The sequence below is a fragment of the Anabas testudineus genome, chromosome 19, assembly GCF_900324465.2.
Source record: "Anabas testudineus chromosome 19, fAnaTes1.2, whole genome shotgun sequence".
Lineage (NCBI taxonomy): Eukaryota > Metazoa > Chordata > Actinopteri > Anabantiformes > Anabantidae > Anabas > Anabas testudineus.
The window spans coordinates 16498072-16519873 of record NC_046628.1 but is presented as its reverse complement, the minus strand read 5'-3'; the positions used below and the strand labels follow the sequence as shown (position 1 = coordinate 16519873).

The window sequence follows — 21802 nt, the reverse complement described above, 5'->3', positions numbered from 1 at the left end:
CAACGTGTGATGCTGATTAAGTTGATTAAGTGTGTGAGCCTCTTTAGCCGCCACATTACAGCTGTGGTGTGTTAGGATGCAGAGTGTTGGAATGAATGAGGCTTTGATCACACACAGATCAGCGTCTGTGAGCTGCAGCATTCGGCTGCCCGTTCCCCCGGATTGTGAAACACCTGCTGCCGCCTTCATTTAGTGTTTCTTATTAATAAAAACTCATGTCTGGTTCTGGTCAAATCAAACCGGATGAAACAGAGCTAGGACTGTTTTCAGCACTGGATTTATCCATATGCAGTGATCCTGAGAGTATTAACAGTCTATTACAGCATTTCCAAATCCATGGGAATAAGAGGCGTTTGTGTTTATTACTAATCGACTTTAAATACACACAATTAGAACTACAATCATCAGTGAATTGATTGTGATTATTTTAGTGTTGTTGGACTTTGTGGCAGGTGTTTTGAAAAATAACTGTTGGATTCATCAGTGAAATAATCATCTGATGATTATTATTAATAAATAATAATCATCTGATGATTATTATTTATTAATAATAATCATCTGATGATTATTATTAACTATACTGTTGGTTAATTGTTGATTTAAGTTTGTTCTTTGTGAGATTTGTTAAAAATAACCTAGAAAATCTCCAGACTTCTCCTGTTAACTTAACTTTCTGTAGATTATTAAAGGAACATGTGCCTTCTTGCCTTCTTTTCATCCTTTCGTGAACAGGCTCCATCAGCACTCTCTGATTAAAGTGCAGCTCATACGTGGAGGCATTAGGACCCAGAGGGCTCAGCGCTGTGTGCACTCTGCTGTTGGATGTGTTGCTGCTGCTTTCTGTCTCTCTCTGTCCCTGTGTCGGACAGACAGAGTGGCTGCCTGGTGATTCTCTTCCTTCTCCTCTCTTCCTCTTCTACCTCTGGACATGGGGATCAAACACCCAAAGCCTCCCAGCGCCCCACAGCAGATGGAGGACGTCCGTAGATCACCTGCAAGCCCAACAAGTCTCTTTACCTGAGAGCGCTGCAGCTATGGGAGTAGTACTCCTGACTTTCCTGCTCACCTGTGCAGAGGGAGACTCCTTGCTTTGTCGGCCTTTTAGTCTTGGGTTTTACTCGGTGTTGAGGCCTCGTCCTGTGGCTGTGATCTGTCTCCTCCCTCTTTTCTCTTTCACTCATTCAGCTGTCACTCCCGTCTGTCACTCTCAGGATATCCCCTTCCCTCTTTCTAGGGTTTCATAAGGCAGAGGGATCTGTGCGAGGTCTGAGCCTCATTCAGAGGCAGAGGTGGATTTCATGACAGTATGGACATATAATGAGGGCGACTTGCATCAACAAACTGGGGTCATGGAAATGGATAAAGGTCACTGGCCAGAGCCAGACAGAGTCTTGGACTGAACTTTGAACAAGTAGATACGGCCTCTTTTAACTTTTAACTTTAGTTACCCACCGTGTGTTTTCTAGATCACTTCTTTTGGATATACAGTCATGGGAAATGCAGCAGGAAGCATGGAGCTACCCCACTCCAAGGAGGTCAAGGCTGTGTCGGCCCCTCCAGTCACCTCGGGCCCCCAGAAACAAACTGCGGTTCCAAAACTCCCGATGCCACCTGAAGAGGAGCTGGAGGAGCGTTTCAGCGCCGTGCTGGTGAGTGGTGACGTGCTGCAGCTCGGTTTTCATGTCGGCGTTGACACAGAAGAAAATCACACAATGCAAACAAAGCAACCAAACAAAGAATTCAGAATATGTTCGAAATGTGCACGTCGTCAGGACGAGCTTATCGCTGTGCCAGGTACACAACGCCACTGTGGAAAGATACATAAGGGATCCTTTATACTGGGGCTTACTGCAGCTTTAGGCTCCGTGCAGGGTTTAGTGGAGCAGCGCTGATGGGGAAGTCGGGTTTGTTTACATTTTATTAAGAGGTGTAACTTAAAAATCATTACAGCTACGAATCCTCTAATAATGTCCTAAACGCTAACAGGAGTGTTTACACAGAGAGATGAAGGAGACAGAACAGACGCAGACTGTTCGTTATTCATTCCAGAGGGTTATGAGGTGTTTGTGATGCTGCTGCTTTGTGGACGCACAACATTAAAAAAAACCTGTATCGATCCCCTTGGGGAGTGTGTGGGTGGACAGATGCCAGGACGTGTCAGCACCACCAGGAATCGAACTACCAACCCTGGAGTTTGTAGACAGCTGCTCTGCTACCTGAGCTCATACCTGTGATTTACGTGTTGACGAGCTGCTGTATGTTAAACATGTGGCCCGACCACTCGCCGTGTGTCTAACTTCATTCCTTTGTTTCTTTACTCTTGTCTGCGTTGATCCATCCGATCTCCTCCGGTGGCCGTTGACAGTTGTGATGTCATGTTGATGAGTCTTTTGATAGCGTTGATGCAAACAAACAGGCCTGAGGCTGATTGTCAGAAACAGGTTCCTGAAGGTGAAGTCGATGAAAACCCTCATGAACCCTGTTCTATTGTTCCCACAGAGACTGATCAGTGTGTGTGGACAGAAACCACATAAACCACATAAACCACTCCCTGTCGGGGCCCAATCAAAACTGGTATGATCTCAGCTGAGGGACTCGTTTTTATTCAGTTTGAGCTGATTTCTTTGATGTTTGGTGGACGCATGGGGTTAAAGGTCATTAAATCTGATGCTGAACTAGATGTACTGATGTACACAATGATGAGACTTCATGGCTGAGATCATGTTCAGATTATTAGTACTTAAACATGTAGGTGAGTTCAACAAAACTAGAATCTGTGGTTTGTCAGCAGAATCACTGAAGGCTCAGTCTTGGATTGTGTCTTTGTACCAAACTTTGTTTTTCAGTTGAAGAAAAGTATTTCTTCTTCTTCTTCTTCTTCTTCTTCTTCTTCTTCTTCTTATTTCTTCTTTTTGCTTTGGTTAGATGAACAGGGATGAGAGGGAATCAACAAATCACAGACTTTAGTTCACAGCCACAGTTCAGTTGTGTCACTTTGGAAAAGATATTGTACTAATCAGTCATTAAATCCTCTGCGCTCAGGACCTGACCTTGGTGTTTTCTGTTACAGCTACAGTTGAACGGCCTAATGTTGGCAGAGGCCCTCAAACTGTGAGCCTGCTGGTTGATAATAGTAATTAGAAAGTAAGAATAATAAAATAATGCGCTGCAGAAAATGCTAAAAACCTTTTAAAGCTCATCCCTCATTTAGAGATGTAATGCAAACTGTGTGGACTCAAACCTGCAGTGATGGTTTTGTAGGAAACGTGTTCACTGCATCCAAATGTTCCAGTGTATTTTAGAAAACCTGCGTTTATTAGCAGAAACGTGGTTGAAAGCAGGTGTTTGAGATGTTCACAGACCTCCGCTGTCACACCACACCATGCAGATTGAATCTATTTGCAGTCATTTATGTTTAAATGTGTCACGTTCACATTTGTTTACCTTTGTTTCCTGCCAGTGATTAAATGTAGACACGCAGAAGTGCAGGCAAATCAGTTGCTCTGGTCTACCTGGTGCCTTGTTGTACTCTGCTTTGGTTGTTCGTGTGTGTGTAACATCTATGGTTTTATTGTTTTCTCTATAAACAGAAACAGAATCGAATTCCCTAAACTGCATCTGCAGCTCTAATAAAAGTTGTTCCTGCAGCTGATGCAGTCTCTGGTTTGCATGGAGTGATATTTGCATGTGTTTTTACTTTCAGTGTGCAACCATGTTGTAGATCTGTGTGTGTGTGTGTCAGGGTGCTGGGACGACCACTGCAGTGAACTGAAGTGCTAACAGTGGGCGTCTTGTGCCGGCTGCAGTAGTTTGTGTTTGTATGAATGTGCAGGTTCTCAGTAGTTTTCATGAGCAACAACCTCATTCCTAAAATGTTTTCTCCTCCCTGCTCCGTGCTGAACACGTTCAGGGTGTTAACAGCAGGCAGTTTGCTTTATCACTGCTGTACGCCACCAAATATGCAGCAGATCGTCCCTCCAGCAAGTCGGCACCTCCTCAACCCCCACTTCATCTTCTGCTGACTGTGCATAGCAAATCTCCCGTGCTAAGTGGAAGTGGGACTCGGTCTGCATACAAACCAGCCGGCTGCAGGCTGAAGAGGTGGAAGTGAGGAGAAACTGAAACTGGTCTCATTGTGCAGAGACTCACAGTCAGACTTTCCTCTGAAGTGAGAACTGCGTGTGTGCATTTGCATGCGAGCGCTCAGTATTTGGATGTGACATAAACTGGTGGTCAATGGGTTTCTCTGTGAGCAGCAGTTATTGATGCTTCACCCGTTCTGTGGCGGTCGTGTCCGACGCCACTGCAGCGTTTCCAGACTAGAAGAATCAATATGAGAGCAACAGAAGTGTGTGCGGTGTTCACACAGTTCGACTCTGATAATGTGATGAAGCTTCAGTCACGTCCAAACGTACGCAGAGCACTTTCCCCCAGTGTTTTACATAACACTTTACATATCTGCCAACAGGGAATGCAGCAGTGGGTGGAATTGTAAATGTGCATCTGTGGATTTGTGTACTGTATTTACAGACGGAGGACGAGAGGGAGCGAACATTGACTCAACATGTTATCTGGGTGTTTTGTGAATCTCTTAAATTAAGTTTTTTATGTTGTTCTCTTGTTGATTAAAGCCCCGAATGAGGAGAATTTAAATATTCAGATGTCTATAAATGTAAAATAGTGAATTACAAACACACAAAGCTGATTTTGTATTATTAGAATTTGATCCTTTGGGACATTCGTGAGTTTGAAGAGGAAACAGGAAATCCAAATGACATCCACCTGCTGGACTGATGACAGAGTTCAGGCTCTGGTCTTTATGAATATTCATCTTTTTAACGTCTTGTTTTCTCAAATATCCTGATGTTTCCTGATGCTTAACAACGGTGAGAATCAGCTTGAAGCTGGTGAATCTGTACATCCTGAAGTGTGACCACTGAATGCACTACAGTAATACTACAGTATTACTACAGTATTACTACAGTATTACTACAGTAATGTAGTACACATGTGCAGTTATTAGTTATTTTTATTATTTTGTGTGTGAAGTGAAAACCAACATCCTAAAACCTAAATCCTGTGTCTGTAAACGCAGCAAATGAGAAATGATTTCTTAAATTATTAAATGCAGAGCAGACAGGAGGAAGGAGAACACGGACACACATTCAGTCTTTGCTGTTTCTGTGATTATTGATTCGTCCTTTTGGGAAACTCAGCAAGTTCAGAAATTCACCACTATGAATTATTCAGCGACACAAAACTGTCAATTCTTCACTTTCCTGGAGGTTTAGTTCGTGTTGTTAAACTAAACCTCTTGTTCAATCACTTACAAAAACTCGTAACCAGCACCAGAACAGGTCAGAGGGGACACCGACAGGTGTAATGACAAATGTTAGGCAGCAGGTGACCTGTCGGTTTAAGGATCTGAGCAGCTTTAGGCCCCTGTCCACCACCAAATGCAGCTTCACTGGGTAAAGAAAGCAGCAATAAAACAGGGAGAGGACTAATAAGATGTATTTATTGTGCGTGAATAGCTGCCACGTCTGTGCTGATCATATATTATTTACAGTTGATGCCGTGTTTTGAAGCTCAGGTTGTTTTTCCATGTTCAGATACATCCAGCACACGTCGATGCAGCAGCTCCGCTCATCATTTATCAGACTCACATCCAGCTCACGACACCATTGATTGTCTGCGTTGTGCCCTTGTTTTTCAGTGCAACACGTGATGCCTGCACATGTTTTAGAGATTCTGTCTCTAAATGGCTGCATTATAACACAACAGATGTGATTGTAGGAGCTGCTGCTGTGGTTCTGCTGAGTTAGACAATCACTGTTGGACATTCCTGTTACTGAGCTCGTGACGGAGACGTGGGCTCTGACACCACATGAAGAATTTTAGCAAAGAGGACAAAGCTGAGTGAGCGTCGTCCTTGAGCGAGTCTCCTGTTGCATAACCCAGTTTCATGTGTGGGGGGGTTATAATTAGTCCAGCTGATGTGTCTGTGTGCTGGAAACTGTTTATTAAATAGGACACAGTCAGTGTAATGTGTGTGAACTTTGACACACAGCACAGTCGTACCTGTGTGTCGTACATCAGAAGGTGAAGAGTGACACCATGCTGCGTCCTGAACAACACACCTGTTGTGACAACAGTGACGCAGCGTCCACAAAACAGAAACCAAGAGTGACTCAGTACCGGACTCGTCAGTACCTGAGGACGCCGGTTCCCCTCTGAGTGACAGTGAATTATTAAAGGAGGCTTCGTAGTGGTGAATCAGCCGGGGCCCGACGGGGCAGACGATGTCTGTGAGGCGTTAACAGGAGAGTTTGTAGGTACAGAATCTTCCCTGTGTCTGTGAATAATTCAGAACCCATTACTGATCCTGACAGGCAGGTAAATAACTGTCTGTACCAACAGGGGGCAGCACTCTGCATTCATCATTCAAAAAAGAAAAGCAGATTTAAGAACTGTAGATGGTTTAGAGCTACTTCTAATCGAGAATCTGTCTCTGGAGTTCACTTCTCCTCTCGTGCAGTGACTCGTTAACCTGAACAGCCAATCAGAGTGGTCTGATCCACCGTGGAGGAAGAAGAGTCACTGTTAGAGCGAATGACTCACAACAACCCACACTGTCTCCTGCTGATCTACCAACACGGACCAACGTGTGGTTTTGTAGCTGTCAGGTGAAAACCTGCCCTGCAGGTAGAAGTCATTACATCCTGTCACAGAGCGACAGAAAACGACACAAAGACCAGAAGAAGATTGAAAAAGACTAAAATCAGCTCCTTGATGTTTAATATTCACTGAACTGATTTTTCTCTTTTTCCAGAACACGATGAATCTTCCTCCAGACAAAGTGAAGATCCTCAGTCAGTACGACATCGAGAAGAAGTGGGACCTGATCTGTGACCAGGTGGGTTTTATTTAGCTTTGTAAAACAAGCAGGATGATTAATGCATCATGTTTAATAAGCAGTGAACCGTAGGTCGTAGGTCGTAGGTCAGTCAGCAGCTTTTCTGTAATTGAAAGATTTAAATTTTTTCACTTTAGTCTGTGTGAACTGTTCTTAGATTAATGAATTAATTTAAAAGGCAGGAGAGGGACTAGCTGAACTGGGAGTGAGTATAACTGATGCACCACAGTAGAATCATTTCTAGAAGCTTATTAAGATCAAATTCATTTGCATAAGAGGTGCAGGGTGATAACCTGCCTTTTACTCAGCACAGCCGTCAGTTCGTGTGTGTCTCCTCTGTATCTGCAGGAGCGTTTCCAAGTGAAGAATCCACCCTCTGCTTATTTGGAGAAGCTGAAGAGTTACGTGGATCACGGAGGAGCCAGTCGAAAGGTACAGACTCAGTCTGAGCTTCAGTTTGTGCTTAAAGTTTCATGTTATTGTAGAAGAGGATTAGTTCATTTTAATAGTCGTTAACTGACCCATTTACTAAGCTCCTGTCGTTTCACGTTTCAGTTCAAGAGACGAGTCCAGGAGTCCACTCAGGTCCTGAGAGAGCTGGAAATTTCCCTCAGGACAAATCATATAGGGTGAGTTTCAATTCAACATAAAATAAACAAACTAAGCTGTTTATCTGCATTCAGGACCAGTTTATGATGCTTCGTTCCCATATTTTAAACCCAGAACAGCTCTTTACAACTGTCTCTAAGTCAGAACCTGTTTTCTGCCTCCAGCTGGGCTCAGGAGTTCCTCAATGAAGAAAACCAAGGCTTGGATGTCCTCGTGGATTATCTGTCATGTGCCCACAGTGCTGTCACGTAGGTATCAGCCTGAAATCCCACGATCTCACATCCGTGAGGCAGAAAACGTTGAACGACGACAATCTGGGTCAAGAAGCAAAATATGTATGAGTGTTGAAGTGTGACTCTTGTCATGTGACTGTCACAGGTACGACGTGGACACGTTGGACAACGGCTCCCTGCCCACGGACAAAGGCAAAAATATGGAGAAGTCAGTGGAAGATCTGAGCAGAAGTGCCAGCAACTCACCCTCCCACAGTGCCTCAAAGGCCAACAAGGCCTTCACAGTCAGGTGAGGACTCGGACGATGAGATACAGGCGGTGAAGACGGCACATTTACCGGTTTGTGTTCATGTAAGGTCTGATATCACGTACAACTTTATTTATTAGGAATCTCATTGAGGTTTAGAACAATAATGCAGTGATGGGAGCATCATGAGCATAACTGAGTATAAATATGGGACATTTAGGGTGTAGAGGATTTATACATGATATAAAACATGTTATACATAACAAAGAATATAACAGATGAGACAGTTGTGTGGACAGAGTCTCTCACAGATGGACTAAATACAGACACTGAACTACTCAGTTTAAAAAAGTCCGAGCTGCAGAGATTAGTTCAAAATCAAAAACAAACAGATTCTTTTTAATTCTCTGACAGTGCAGCTGCTGCCACAACGATCACGTCACAAGTCACAGGTTTTATTCAGCGTTTCTCGTCAGTGCACAGCTGGTCCGTCGGGATCGGTCAGTGTCGGCTCCTCACAGTCGGATCAGATTAAACATAGAGATACGACAGAGATGGAGGTGAAAGGGATTTCCCTCCAACTGGAAACTGAAGTGTCGTAAGCAGCAGTTTTGAGGACCTGTAGGACTGCAGTGTTCATCCTGGAGTAGGATACGTGTCCATCAAAGACGGGTTCTCACTAATAAATATCTGACTTGAGCATTAATGTCTGTAATATGAATGTAGCCTGAAGTACAGGAGCAGAGCAGCGTCCATCTGTGTCAGAGAGAGAAAGCAGAAGAAGAACTGCAGATACACAAACGCACGGTTTGGAGACCGGAGGCAGAGCTGATGTTGAGGGACGAGGACGGAGAGGATCAGGAATGAGTCCATCAGAGGGACAGACCATGTCAGAGATGAAGTCAGAGTCAGACTGAGGTGGTTTGGACGTGTTCAGAGGAGAAACTGTAAACAGAGGTTTACTGACAAATTACAGGAAGTTACACGAGATGTTGACGATGCAGCCGTGTCACAGTTGTCAAATCACACACAGGTTCAATTTGAACTAATGAGCTGCACACGAACATCTGAACTCTGACGTTCAACCCTTCTGATCTGAAGCTGCTGCTTTCTTGTCACAGTGAAAACATGTGAATCTGTTTTTTGGTGTTTAGTGTTTGACTCTGACCTTCAGGTGTAAATGTGAGTGAAGCAGATAAACAGATTCTAACCTGTCATTAAAGAAGGCTGCACATCATCCTGTTTGATCTGTGAACTTATCTTGAACATTTTAATCATCGTTATGTGCATCGTGTTTACTGACAGCAGGTGTAAGAGTTGAATATCTGACCTATTTTAGTGGGTGTAGGGACAACAGAGCTGTAACTGCAGCGTCTCTCACCTGGCAGATTCAACTCTCTCCAAAACAGGAAAGCTCAGAGGAACTCTCGTATTGTGGGTCAGAAAGACGACGTTCATCTCTGCATCATGTGTTTACGTGCCATCATGAACTATCAGGTATTTGAAACCACCTCGACATCCTGACCGCTCTTTAATCTTTGTTTTATAATAAGCTATGATCTGTTTGTCAGGAAGTCAGGAAACGATGAGTTCACAGGTTCCAAATATAATTTTACAGTTTTACTTTCTAACTGAAACTAAGTCGTAATTATTTGTTAAAAAATAAAAGCTGTTCCCCAAACTAGAAAGACGGAAGATGTGATTAGACTTAGAAGAAACTTTTATCATAAAACTTAAATCTTATATTTCAGTTTTTATGATATTCAGATGCAAACAATCTTTTACAGAACAGAATAGTTTTATTTTCTTCGCTCCCAAGATGCAACATTTCATTAAAATAACGTCACAATTGACTTTCTGACAATTTTAACTTTCTTAATTACAAAAACAAAAACCTTATTTGTCTGGAGGAAATTTTCTCTTATAGCTGCCAAATTAGAAACTGATGTAGTAAAACATTAAGAAGATTATAAGTGGTGCAGTTTAAATCCTGTTTGGTTTTATTTCTGTCATTTTGTGTATGTTTGTGTTAGTCGGGCTTTAACCTGGTGATGAATCATCCCTGCTGCGTCAACGAGATCACTCTGAGCCTCAACAACAGAAACCAGAGGTACAAAACGTTTCAGGCTTCATAAAGTCTTTCATTCAGTTTTCAAGTCATTGTTTCTACTTCTCAGGACCAAAGCTCTGGTGCTGGAGCTGCTGGCTGCCGTGTGTTTGGTGAGAGGAGGCCACGACATTATCCTCTCTGCCTTCGACAACTTCAAAGAGGTATGAAGGATATAACGTAGCAGCACTTCAACACCCGGTCTGAAGTCTAGAAGTGTATTTTAAAGTGCCCCCACATACCAGTGTGTTCTTTAAAAGCAGGTTCAGGGGAACCCCAGACCCTCCTGTCGCCCGTCAGCTGCTCTGTCCAGTTGTCCCCCACCAGACGAAACGACTAAAGAGCCGTAAATATGTGAAACACTCGTGTTGCTCCCGACCTCTCCTCGACCTTCTCTCATCTTCGCCCGAGAAAGCAGCAACTGTTGCTAACAGATCGCCTCCTGCTGCTGCAGCAACACACACAGAAAGAGGCCTGAACCTGAACCAGGAGGGTCTATTATTAGTAGAAGTCAGGGGCGTTAGAGATCTGCTGTGCAGCACGTTCAGTCCTCTCTGACTGAACAGCAAAGATCTTCTTCATCTGCAGAAGCTCAGAGCTGCTCAAAGTAAACTTACTATAAACTAAAAGATGAAGTGTCTCATTAAATTAGATCAAATTATCACGACAAACAATACTTCTAACAATTCTACTTTAAATTAGTAGTTGTGTTCTGTAATTGTTGACAGCAGGAAAATGTAGAATTGTCCTTTAATTAAGAGAAACCTGTTTGTTTAAAGTATCTAATCACCAACATCTTCAGACCTCAGCTCAGTTACTACAGCACTGACTAGAGTATCACAGTGGCTCTTGTTGTTGGCGTGGGCGAGGGCTGCAGAAGGAGGAAGATGGAGCGAGCGATAGAGCTCGTGGTCGTAAAGTAGATGCAGCTGGGCGCTGAGCCAGGAGCCTACTTATGTGTCCCTTAGTTGCAGAACGTGGGCATTGTTTTGGTTGGTGCAGCCTGTCGATGCATTATTTAGCAGAAACGAGTGGGAAAAGGTGGAGACACAGTAAACTCCGACTGCGCAGCTGCTAATGGACGAGACAGACAGTCTGCTGAGCTGCTAGTTAATTCTAATGTAACACTGAAGTCTGGTTTAGGGAAGGAAACGTACAACAGACTATTACACTGGAACACAGACAGATCTGTGAGAGCACACTGCCCCCGTGTGGGAACATATGGTGAAGCATATGGAGATGTCATTTGGTGGTGGTTGTTTTTCAGGTGTGTGGAGAGAAAAGTCGCTTTGAGAAGCTCATGGAGTATTTCCACAACGAAGACAGCAACATCGACTTCATGGTAAAACAGTTTTCAGATGTAACACTGGAAAACATCACACTTAAAGAACTTATCTGCTCATTTTCTGTAGGAATTAATTTCATGCAAATTAATTTTATTATTATTTTATCAGTAAAGATTTATACGATTTTCATAAAAAGCACCAGGTGGTGGTTCAGAGGTGTCGTAGAGCCCCAGGATTAAAGAGCTGTAACCATTTGGAGCCACTAGATGTCAGTGTTCTAGTTCTGTTTAAATCAAAGCATCGTAAGAAGTCGTCCTCCCATCATCAGCAGTTTGAAAAGTGGAAAAGCTCTGAGGGGTGGACGTGTAGAGTTACAGTAGGAGAGAGAGCCATGAACAAACATGTCTTTGCTTTAATTAAGAGTAAACTGAGAAGGAAACCAGCAATTAAAAGAAGTTAAATTATAATTAATGACTTTCACTCTCTGTCCACAGGTGGCCTGCATGCAGTTCATCAACATCGTGGTTCACTCGGTGGAAAACATGAACTTCAGAGTCTACCTCCAGTATGAGTTCACTCAACATGGGCTGGACGACTACCTGGAGGCACGTCTGACCTTTAACCCCAGAGTTTGGCCTCTAACAGACGAGTTCTGTTGTATCTCATGTTAATTTATTGAATTTTTTAATTTGTTCGTAGAAGCTGAAGTTCACAGAGAGCGACAGGCTGCTGGTGCAGATCCAGGCTTATCTCGATAACCTGTTCGATGTGGGAGCTCTTCTGGAGGACGCCGAGACGAAGAACGCTCTGCTGGAACACATGGAGGAGCTGCAGGAGCACAACACACAGGTGGATGCACTGCTCATTACTGTGGTGCAGAGCGTTTGTACTTAATGACTGATGTTAGTCACAGTTTGTAAATGAACGCTTCGCACCGGTGTCACAGCTGAACGACAAGCTTCAGGAGAGCGAGAGGGAGGCGATGGAGAAAGTCTCGGAGCTGGAGAAGAAGCTGATTCAGACGACAAAAGAAGTGGCGCTGCTGAAGGTAGAGCAGCCTCCGTCATCTTTACTTTGACAACCAGCAGTTGAGCTGCTTCACTGTTCTTCACTGTCTGCTTCAGGAGAGTCTACGTGAATCCAGCTCTCAGGTGAATCTGCTGCAGCAGCGAGAACGAGAGAGAGACCTCGAGCTCGAGAGGGAGAGAGAAAGACAGCGAGAGCGAGACCGAGCCGCCCAGGCCCTGAGGGAGGTGGAGGTCAAAGTTCAGGCTCTGGTGCAGCAGGGGCTCCTCCGAATGGAGCGCTCTCCATCTGGACACCTGGACGTCCAGGTGGTGCCTGTCATCCAGAATCCTACACAGAAAGGTCAGATCTGGTATCGTCACATGTTTGTACTGAAGGAGCTTCTAAAAATAAAATACGATGAAAATCTAAAAAAAAACACGGAGAGAAGAAAACAAACTGAATAATGAAGAAAATGAAACAAGAAGAACAAGAGTTTCTGTCGCTGAGCGGAAATGAACAAGGCCCAGAAATGACATCAGTGTCAGACATCAGTAGAGTCGAGTAGAGTAGAGTCTCCTCTTCTACCTGAATCTAATTTAAATGTTAACACACGTTGTTCAGACAAATAACTGTGTCGTCGTTTCCTCGACAGCTGAGGATCAAACTGATTCAGGTTCTGCCCGTGACCCCGCCCCCGACCTCTCTGATGGTTCTGTTCAGTCTGTGAAGGTAAATGCTCCTCCTCCACCTCCACCACCTCCTCCTCCACCTCCACCACCTTCAGGCACATCCACAGCTCCTCCTCTTCCTCCACCTCCACCTGCAGCTCCACCTCCTGTGCTGCCCCCTGGAGGCGGTGTGACACTGTTGTCAGGGAGCGGGACTGAAGGGAGCTCAGGTGAGTCCACCATCAGATCTCCTGATAGAATCACACTAAGTTATTATTAAATAGAATATTTAAAATTAGTTTTTACTCTCTGCAGGTCGTAAAATGAAGAAACCCATTCAGACCAAATATCGGATGCCGCTGTTCAACTGGCAGGCGCTCAAATCCAACCAGGTGGTGGGAACCATCTTCAGCGAGCTGGACGATGAGCACGTCTTCGAGGTTTGTTCATAATTCACCGTTACACCACCTCTGTGGCTCATTTGTTTTCCAGCTGCAGCTCTGTTTGTTTTATAGGAGGTAAACATGGCCGACTTCGAGGAACAGTTCAAGACTAAGGCCCAGTTGGCTCCTGTAGACCCGGGTACACTGAAGAAGAAACTCGCTCACAAGACGCCCAGTAAAGTGTCTCTGATGGAGCCCAACAGGGCCAAAAATCTGGCCATCACCCTGCGCAAGGAAGGCGTGGCTGGATCGGACATCTGCTGCGCCATCGAGACGTACGTGCTCAACGTTACTTCACAACATGTGAAGAATAAGACGGTAAAATCCTAAAGTACTGGACTGTGTCCCACAGGTATAACCAGAAGGCCCTGAGTCTGGACTTCCTCGAGCTTCTGGAGCGTTTCATCCCCACAGAGTACGAAATGAAGCTGATCCACAACTACGAGTGTGAGGGCAGGCCCCTGGACGAGCTCAGCGAGGAGGACCGCTTCATGGTGCTCTTCAGTAAGATCCCGCGGCTCCCCCAGCGCATCAGCACCCTCACCTTCATGGGCAACTTCCCCGAGAGTGTCCAGCTAATACAGCCGGTCAGTGCAATATATATTTAATATTTTTATTTCAGTCCAAGACCAGAACACCTGAGACCGCTAAGAACAGGAAGTTCAGTCATCAGGAGCTTTATCAGCGTATTTCACTTAAAGTGGATCGAAAAATGTCGACTGATGTAACGTACAGTAACTTTACTTCATGCTCATTAGATGAAAACAGTTTACATCACGTCTCCGTCGTAGTTAGAAATAAGTTAATTAAAGAATGAATTACTACAGTAACCTGCTGCGGTTAGTTCACATTTCATTTAAGAGAATTCACCTCTGTAAATAAATATAAAGTGATTTAGTTTTTGGACTTTGGTAAAAAGATTTGTCCTGATTAGATTTAAAAATAAATATTTTAATATGTTTATAATTATAGTAAAGTCTGATAATCATGTAACAACCAGTTATTATTCAAAAATGTTATTTTAATGAAATTAGTGTTTAAGGACGTTTAAGATTTTGATCTAATTAGTATTAATCTAATTTATCTAATAGAGACAGTTCATATTATTAAATCTACATAAATACAGAATAAAAGAAAACGGTGAAAATTATTTAAATGACAAAGTTACTAAAGACATAATAAAATAAATCATCTGAGCACCTTCCCGTTTTAATCTAACTCAGAACAATTGGATTTGATTAAGAAGCAAATAATTAATTGTAACTTTTATTAATTGCACCGTCTGATATAATTAATTGATAATTCTTCTTCTTCAGCAACTGAACGCCATCATCGCCGCCTCCATGTCGCTCAAATCCTCCATCAAGCTGAAGAAAATCCTTGAGGTACGTTTTTATTTCTACAAGAGAAGATGTTCGTGGTCTCTTCACTGCTCAGTGCATAATTAGATTAATTAGAGACCTTCAGAAAACTGAATCACATCTCATTTTGTGTAATTCACTATAAGATAATATAATAATTCTGTGTGTTTAACATTTAACATGAACTCGTTTCTGCGTCATTTAAAGATCATCTTAGCTTTTGGAAACTACATGAACAGCAGCAAGCGAGGAGCAGCGTACGGTTTCCGTCTGCAGAGTTTAGATTTGGTGAGATGAATATTTGTGATTTCTGTTTCAGTTTAGTTCGTCTTTGGTCATCGGTCTAATTTTAGTTTTTATTGTTCAAAGCTGTTGGACACTAAATCTACAGACCGTAAACAGACGCTGCTGCATTTCATCGTCAACATCATCCAGGAGAAATATCCCGAGGTCCAGTCCTTCTACTCTGAACTCCACTTTCTGGATAAGGCCGCACTCGGTGAGCTCCACAGTCAACACACCTCCACCTACAGTGGCAAGAAAAAGTATGTGAACCACTCGCACCCTGGATCTCATGGTTTTCTGCATTAATTTGTCATAAAATGTGATCTAATATTTATCTAAGTCAAGAGTATTAAATATAATACCATGAGAATGTGCTAATGTTGGCCATGCGTCACCAAAAGGAGCTTTCACAGGTTCTATGATCAAGAATAGTTGATTTACATCCAGATTGAAAGGGTCACCAGTCTACAGTTAGACAATCTACAGATGGAGACACTTTAGGATTGTGGCTACTCTACCAAGAAGTGGGCGACCAGTCAAAATTAGAACTGGCTAACATCTGTGTTCATGAGTCTACAGCAGGTAAAACATTGAACTAGCAGGGTGTCAATGACAGGACACCGCGAAGGAAGCTGCTGTTTACTAAACAGAACATTACTGAACGTCTGAAGTTTGTCAAAGAGCACATTGACACTGCACAGCTGTATTAGCAAAATGTTTTATGAACTGTTGAAACTATATTGAACACACAGCACAACATCTGGAGTAAAAGGGTCACGATTTATCCAGTTATTGATTCCAAGGGTTCACAAACTATTTCCACTCGCACTATGAGGTTTTCATGGTTGTTCTTACATAAAAGATCAGAATTTCTTTTGTAATTGTTTTAGTCACATTATATTTGTTAATACTCTTGACTTCACATTACATTAAAGAGAAATTAATGCAGAAACCCATGAATGTTTCACATACTTTTTCTTTATACTGTAAATACAATCATCTTTGGATGTTAAAGTGAAATCAGATCTCTGCTAATGAATTTCAGATAATTACAAACAGGTGACTGCTGAAGTTTTCACCGTCTTTACATTATTATCTACTGACTGCAGTAAAAGTCAAACAGAAACCAAACTCACCTTCCGAATGCTAACGTGTGTTTTCTAGTGTCTCTGGACAGTATTCAGCAGGACGTGCAGGCTCTGGAGAGAGGCATGGAGGTGACCAGGAGGGAGTTCTCCATAGAAAAGGATAATCCCGTCCTGAAGACGTTTCTCAGCAGCAACACTGAGCTGCTCAACTCTCTAACAGCTGATGGAAAAACTGCTCAGGTTAACGTCGACACAGTCTGTGTTTATTCACACGACAGATATGACGAGTGATCTCACCTTCACCGTTTGTTCTGCAGGATGTGTACGACTCTGCTGTGGAGTACTTTGGAGAGAACTCTAAAACCACCCCACCCTCCGCGTTCTTTCCTGTTTTTGTCAGATTTATAAAAGCCTACAAGGTGAGAGACGACTCAACGGCACCAAGAAACACGTTACCTCCACATGTAGTAATAATTCATTGTGTTAATGTGTGACAGCAAGCAGAGCAGGAGAACGAGCACAAGAAGAAACACGACCTGAACTATGAAGCTCCGTCGACTCCATCCAAACCTGAAGTGGTGGAGAGCAAGGTAACGTCTGGTGATGATGATGATGATGGAACCGATGAAGGGGAAGAGTCTGAAAACTAAACATGGTCATGTTCAATGTTCCAGGTTCCCATGATTCCCAAACTGCAGCAGATGGATCTGATCGCTGAGCTGAAGAGAAGGCAGGTGTCTCCTCTGGTGAGGGAGGGGAAGGACGGAGCCATCGAGGACATCATCACAGGTACGCAGCCGCCCGACAGCCGTGGTGTCAGGACGTAGTTCCTGCAGTTCTCACTTGTGTAAAGGTCATTTAAACATTTCAAGTTCGTCCATCAGAGGAGGAGGCCGGTCATTTTCTTTTTAACTCTACTCACTGTATCTGATTTAGATCGTACAGAGCTCCACTATTAAAACCACGGCTCGTGATTCATCTGCGTTGATCCAGTTTCATTTCTCCAGCTGGTGGTAGAAATGGTAGGAAGTGACCTTCACTAAATCAGACGGGAAAAGGAAACGAGTCCTGAGCTCGTCATGAAGCGTCCGCCTGCACAGAGCTGTGGTTCAGAACCACAGCGAGTAGAAACAGAAAATGACCGGTCTCATCGTTTAGGAAACAAAACCACCTACAGAGAGAAGTTACAAAGAACCAGTCTGTTAATCTTCTGCCACCGTTTTCCTTTTGCTTCTTTCTTACTTCTGTTTTAGCTCTTAAGTCCGTGCCCTTCACAGCTCGCTCTGCCAAACGCTCCTCTCGTCTCTTCTGCGACTCCGTCTTCACCGACGAGGTGACTTCTTTAAATTCCCTCTGTCTTTCGCTGTTTCTTCTTCCCTGTGCTGCTGCGTTTCTCGTCCAGGAACAGACGCTGAGAAATGGATTCGTGAAGGGCTGTGACACTGTTAATCACACTAAGCACAAACATAATGTCTTATAATGTCGAGCAGTGCGGATGTGATGCTGCCTTTTAAACCTCATTAGTCAACAAGAATCAATATTCAACTGCAGGAGTTTGAAGCCTCCTGTCAAATTCAACGGGACTCAGATTATTATATGAGCTGTTTACAGGAGTTTTCTCCTGAGGTGTAAAGAAACCAGCACTGAGATGCAGAATCAATAGGAATCAATTCAAAGGAAAAAAAAACGCCACTGATGCAGGATGTGAAGAATCTGATTCAGTTATAGACTAAACCACTAGATGGTTAAACTGTGGGGTTCAGTTTTACAGTACCTGTAGTTTCAAACTGACTAAAGCTTGATGTTAGTGTTAGTCTCTGCTGACAGACGTCACCTGTCTCAGGTAGATGATCCGTGTTCTCTGTCGCCCGCCACAGATTTAAGGAATCAGCCGTATAGACGGGGCGACGGCGGCCGGCGCAGTGCCAAGTGGAAACCAGGACAACAGCTGCAGGTCTGCTCGGATATCTCCCTCTGACCAGACACACGATCTTATCCAAACACTACAGCACGAGCTGACACTTCAAAACCCACAGGAAGATCATTTCACCCCGACCAGTTCGACTCTGAGTAACATTAAAGACGGTGAATTTGATTGAAGCTAATTGAAGACACTCAGCTAGGAGAGCTTCACTATCACAGCCTCAGCTGAAAGTGAAGTCATTAACCTCAAATCATTTTATATTTTTTTTAATGGTACAAAATGGATTTTTAAATTGGTTATTATTAATTACAGGATCACCTTTCAGTTTCTGTGGTCGGTCTAATTCTGCTGAAGATTTGTAACATATTTAAATTATTTTTAATACTGAAGAACAAGAATGTCGAACTTCTACTTTACTTCTGCATCATTTCAGCAAATAAACTGTTTTATACTGTTCTCGATTTTGTGCATTTGGACTTTTTTAGTGCATTTTTCACGATTCTCCAAACAGAGTCGGCTGATTAACGACTCAGGAAACGACTATATTATTTTCAGAGAGCCGTAAACACCAGCGATCTTTTCTGTCTTTCTGATGCTTTCTGTTTCGCTCCATCTGCCGCCTCAACATTTCTCATGAATCATGTAACTACTTTGATTTTATTCCCATTTGAAAACAAACTGCTGACAGCAAAACGCCATGTTCATCATTTTATACTCGATATCAAGAAACTTTTCTAATGTCAATGAGAATTTTATTTTAACTGTTTTTTGCTTATTTCAAGACTTTGTGACACTCTGTGGAGGCCAAATGTCTCAATATGACACAGTTATGACTCGTGCAGCTATAACTTAAGTTTTTCTTGGCATGTTCTACCTTTTATGGGAAATTACAGCTTTTTTCAAACTATAATTATCACATAACTTTATTTAAATATTTTATCCTTTTTTTTCGCTTTTTTAATTTGAATTTAGAACATAGCTCTCCTGCTAACTTTAATAATGTGTATGTTTAGATTTATCAGTAATTTAGTTTAATAAAACCTGTTTAACTGTAAAGAAGCCACATAATTTTCTTTCAACTCATTTCTTGAGGCTACATAAACAAACAACAGCATAAAATACAGTTTCTCATATTTTTGCTTCTTCAAGCTAAATTTAAATATCACAGTGGACACGACAAACTCCCTCACTAATAAACAACATTGAAGATGTTTTACTGTTACAGCCGCTCTTGTATCTAATAAATAAGGTTAAACTAAAACAGGACAGGTTGAAAAGAAAACAAACATTTGAAAAACTCCTGATAACCAGCTTCCTTTAAAATAATAGTAAATAAACTGTAATAATGAAAATTCACTGATTGCAGCTGCTCAGCTCTGTCATGCATCAGTTAAAGGAATATTCCTGCATTTTTTCATTAAATCAAACACAGACACAAGCAAACGGAGGAAAACGATCTTTAAACGAAGCTAATTTCAGGTGAAGCCGTCACTGATGGACAATGTTGGTCTGATTATCAAACAAATACAAATCTGGTCCTTCAGACTAAAAACTGGAAGCTTTACGCAGCACACACTCGGTGACTCTCTGCCGACTATCACAACCAACAGAGCAGGACTGGCTCTGACCAGTCCTCTTGACCAGTCCAAACTCACACTGAGCTGGTTTTTCCTTGAATTCTTCACCTGTTTGTGTTAAGTCCAGTCTATCAGGAAGTTTTAAATTGAAAGTTGGTGACGATGTTAATGTGATAAGATTCATGACAGGCATCAGTTTCTTCCTCAGTTCTCAAGCTGTGATTAACATCAGTTTCTGCATCACCTACAGTTTACCTGCTCTGGGACATATCTAAGAAGTGCTGCATGAATTGAGCCAAAGATTTTACCTACCCTCGACTGTTTACCGTACTGCTTTCTGGAAAAGGTGCCGCAAACCAGAACAGCCAGATTCTGCAGGAGCGTCCTCACCTCAGGCAATCCAGCTCTTAGACTACCTGCCCGTGAACACAGACATGCATTAGATGGACGTGCAAAGGAAGATCCGGAAGAGTTCTGTTTTCAGCAGTTTTTTAAAGATTGCAAGTGAGGTGGCTGAGCGTGCAGAGTTCTGCAGTTCATTCCACCATCGTGGGATCACTGAGCTGAACAGTTTTCCTTGGTGTCGACTGTGTGGTGCTGGTACCACCAGACGACGTTCCCTGGTTGAGCGCAGTGGACGGGAGGGGATGTAGACCTGAACGATTGAATTGAGATAAGATGGAGCTGTGGAGTTAACCACTCTGTAGGCAAGAGACAAAGCTTTGAACCTGTTCATGCAGCCACAGGAAGCCAGTGCAAAGATCTGAAGAGCGGTGTGACATGAGACCTTTTAGGTTGATTAAAAATGAGGCGTGCTGCCGCATTTTGGATCATCTGGAGGAGTTTGGTCGTGGATGCCGGTAAACCAATCAGTAGTGCATTGCAGTAATCCAGGCGAGATAAGATCAACGCCTGTACAATGAGTTGGGTTGTGTACTAATTATTGATGTGAATTAAAGATAACATCTGAGGAAATGATGAAACTACTAAAACTGAGTTAAGAACTGTCCAATGAAAGAAGGTCATGTGGTCTGATGAGTCCAGATTGACCCTGTTCCAGAGTGATGGGAGCATCAGGGTAAGAAGAGAGGAGGTGAAGTGATGCACCCATCATGCCTAGTGTCTACTGTACAAGCCTGTGGGGGCAGTGCTATGATCTGGTGTTGCTGCAGCTGGTCAGGTCCAGGTTCAGCAATGTTATGAGCCCAAAGAATGAGGTCAGCTGACTACCTGAATATACTGAACGACCAGGTTATTAATCAATGTATTCTGATGACACAGACTCAAACTGTGAAAGAGTGGTTTTCACAGAGTCCAGACCTTAACCCCACTGAGAATCTTTAGTGCTGGAGAAGACTTTGTGCAGGGAGACGACACTCTGATCATCAACACAAGATCTTAGTGAAAAATTAATGCACCTCTGGACGAGAATAAATGTTGAGACATTGCAGAAGCTGATTGAAACGATGCCACAGTGAAGGAGTGCTGTAATCAAAGCTGAAGGCAACGAAATATTAGAGTGGGACTTTTTTGGGACAGAAGTTATCTCAAGGCACTTTACAGTGTAAGGTTTAAGACCTTACAGAAAATATTTATGCAAAAAATTATAGAGAAAACCCAACAATCCCATTTGAGCAAGCTTTAGGCAACAGTGGAGAGGAAAAACTCCCTTTAGAGGAAGAAACCTCCAGCAGAACCAGGCTCATAGTGGGCGGCCATCTGCCTCGACCGGTTGGGGTGAGTGGAAAGAGAAGAGAGAAAAGAACAGCAGGCAATAAAGACAACAACCTGTAGAACTCTATGAAGGCCGTGAGTACATTCTTACCTTAAGCTATGGAAACAAAAATCACTTAGTTTACGGACTAATCTTGAAGGCAGAAGCCTCATGTTGTGTTTATATAACGTTACTACTCGAAGTTGTTTGGAGAAATTTCAAACATGTCCATGTAATCAGCAAGTAAAACCTGTTTCAGGTTTCACTTGGATTCTTGTCTATTGTTTAAAAACCCTTAAATAATGAAAGTAAAAGGACTGCAAGTAAAAGTAAAAA

General features: G+C 42.8%; 1 protein-coding gene across 3 annotated transcripts; it reads left to right on the top strand.

The window, feature by feature from the left end:
* Positions 1-842: 842 nt before the first annotated feature.
* Positions 843-19085, top strand: LOC113156872 (formin-like protein 1). Of its 3 annotated transcripts, none has more exons than XM_026352261.1 (26): positions 843-1649; positions 6833-6916; positions 7265-7348; positions 7472-7545; positions 7690-7773; positions 7904-8047; positions 9394-9502; positions 10039-10115; positions 10183-10276; positions 11380-11454; positions 11893-12003; positions 12098-12247; positions 12345-12446; positions 12523-12766; positions 13059-13304; positions 13390-13514; positions 13590-13792; positions 13870-14104; positions 14834-14902; positions 15086-15166; positions 15248-15377; positions 16328-16491; positions 16569-16670; positions 16749-16841; positions 16926-17040; positions 18129-19085. In XM_026352261.1, the coding sequence occupies exons 1-26, from the start codon at positions 1491-1493 to the stop codon at positions 18227-18229; spliced, it is 3255 nt and encodes a 1084-aa protein (XP_026208046.1). In that variant the 5' UTR covers positions 843-1490; the 3' UTR covers positions 18230-19085. The 3 variants fall into 3 exon arrangements, with proteins under 3 accessions (XP_026208046.1, XP_026208047.1, XP_026208048.1); XM_026352262.1 differs by having other exon boundaries at positions 1491-1649; positions 9415-9502; XM_026352263.1 differs by lacking the exon at positions 843-1649 and adding an exon at positions 6576-6705.
* The last annotated feature ends 2717 nt before the right edge of the window (positions 19086-21802 follow it).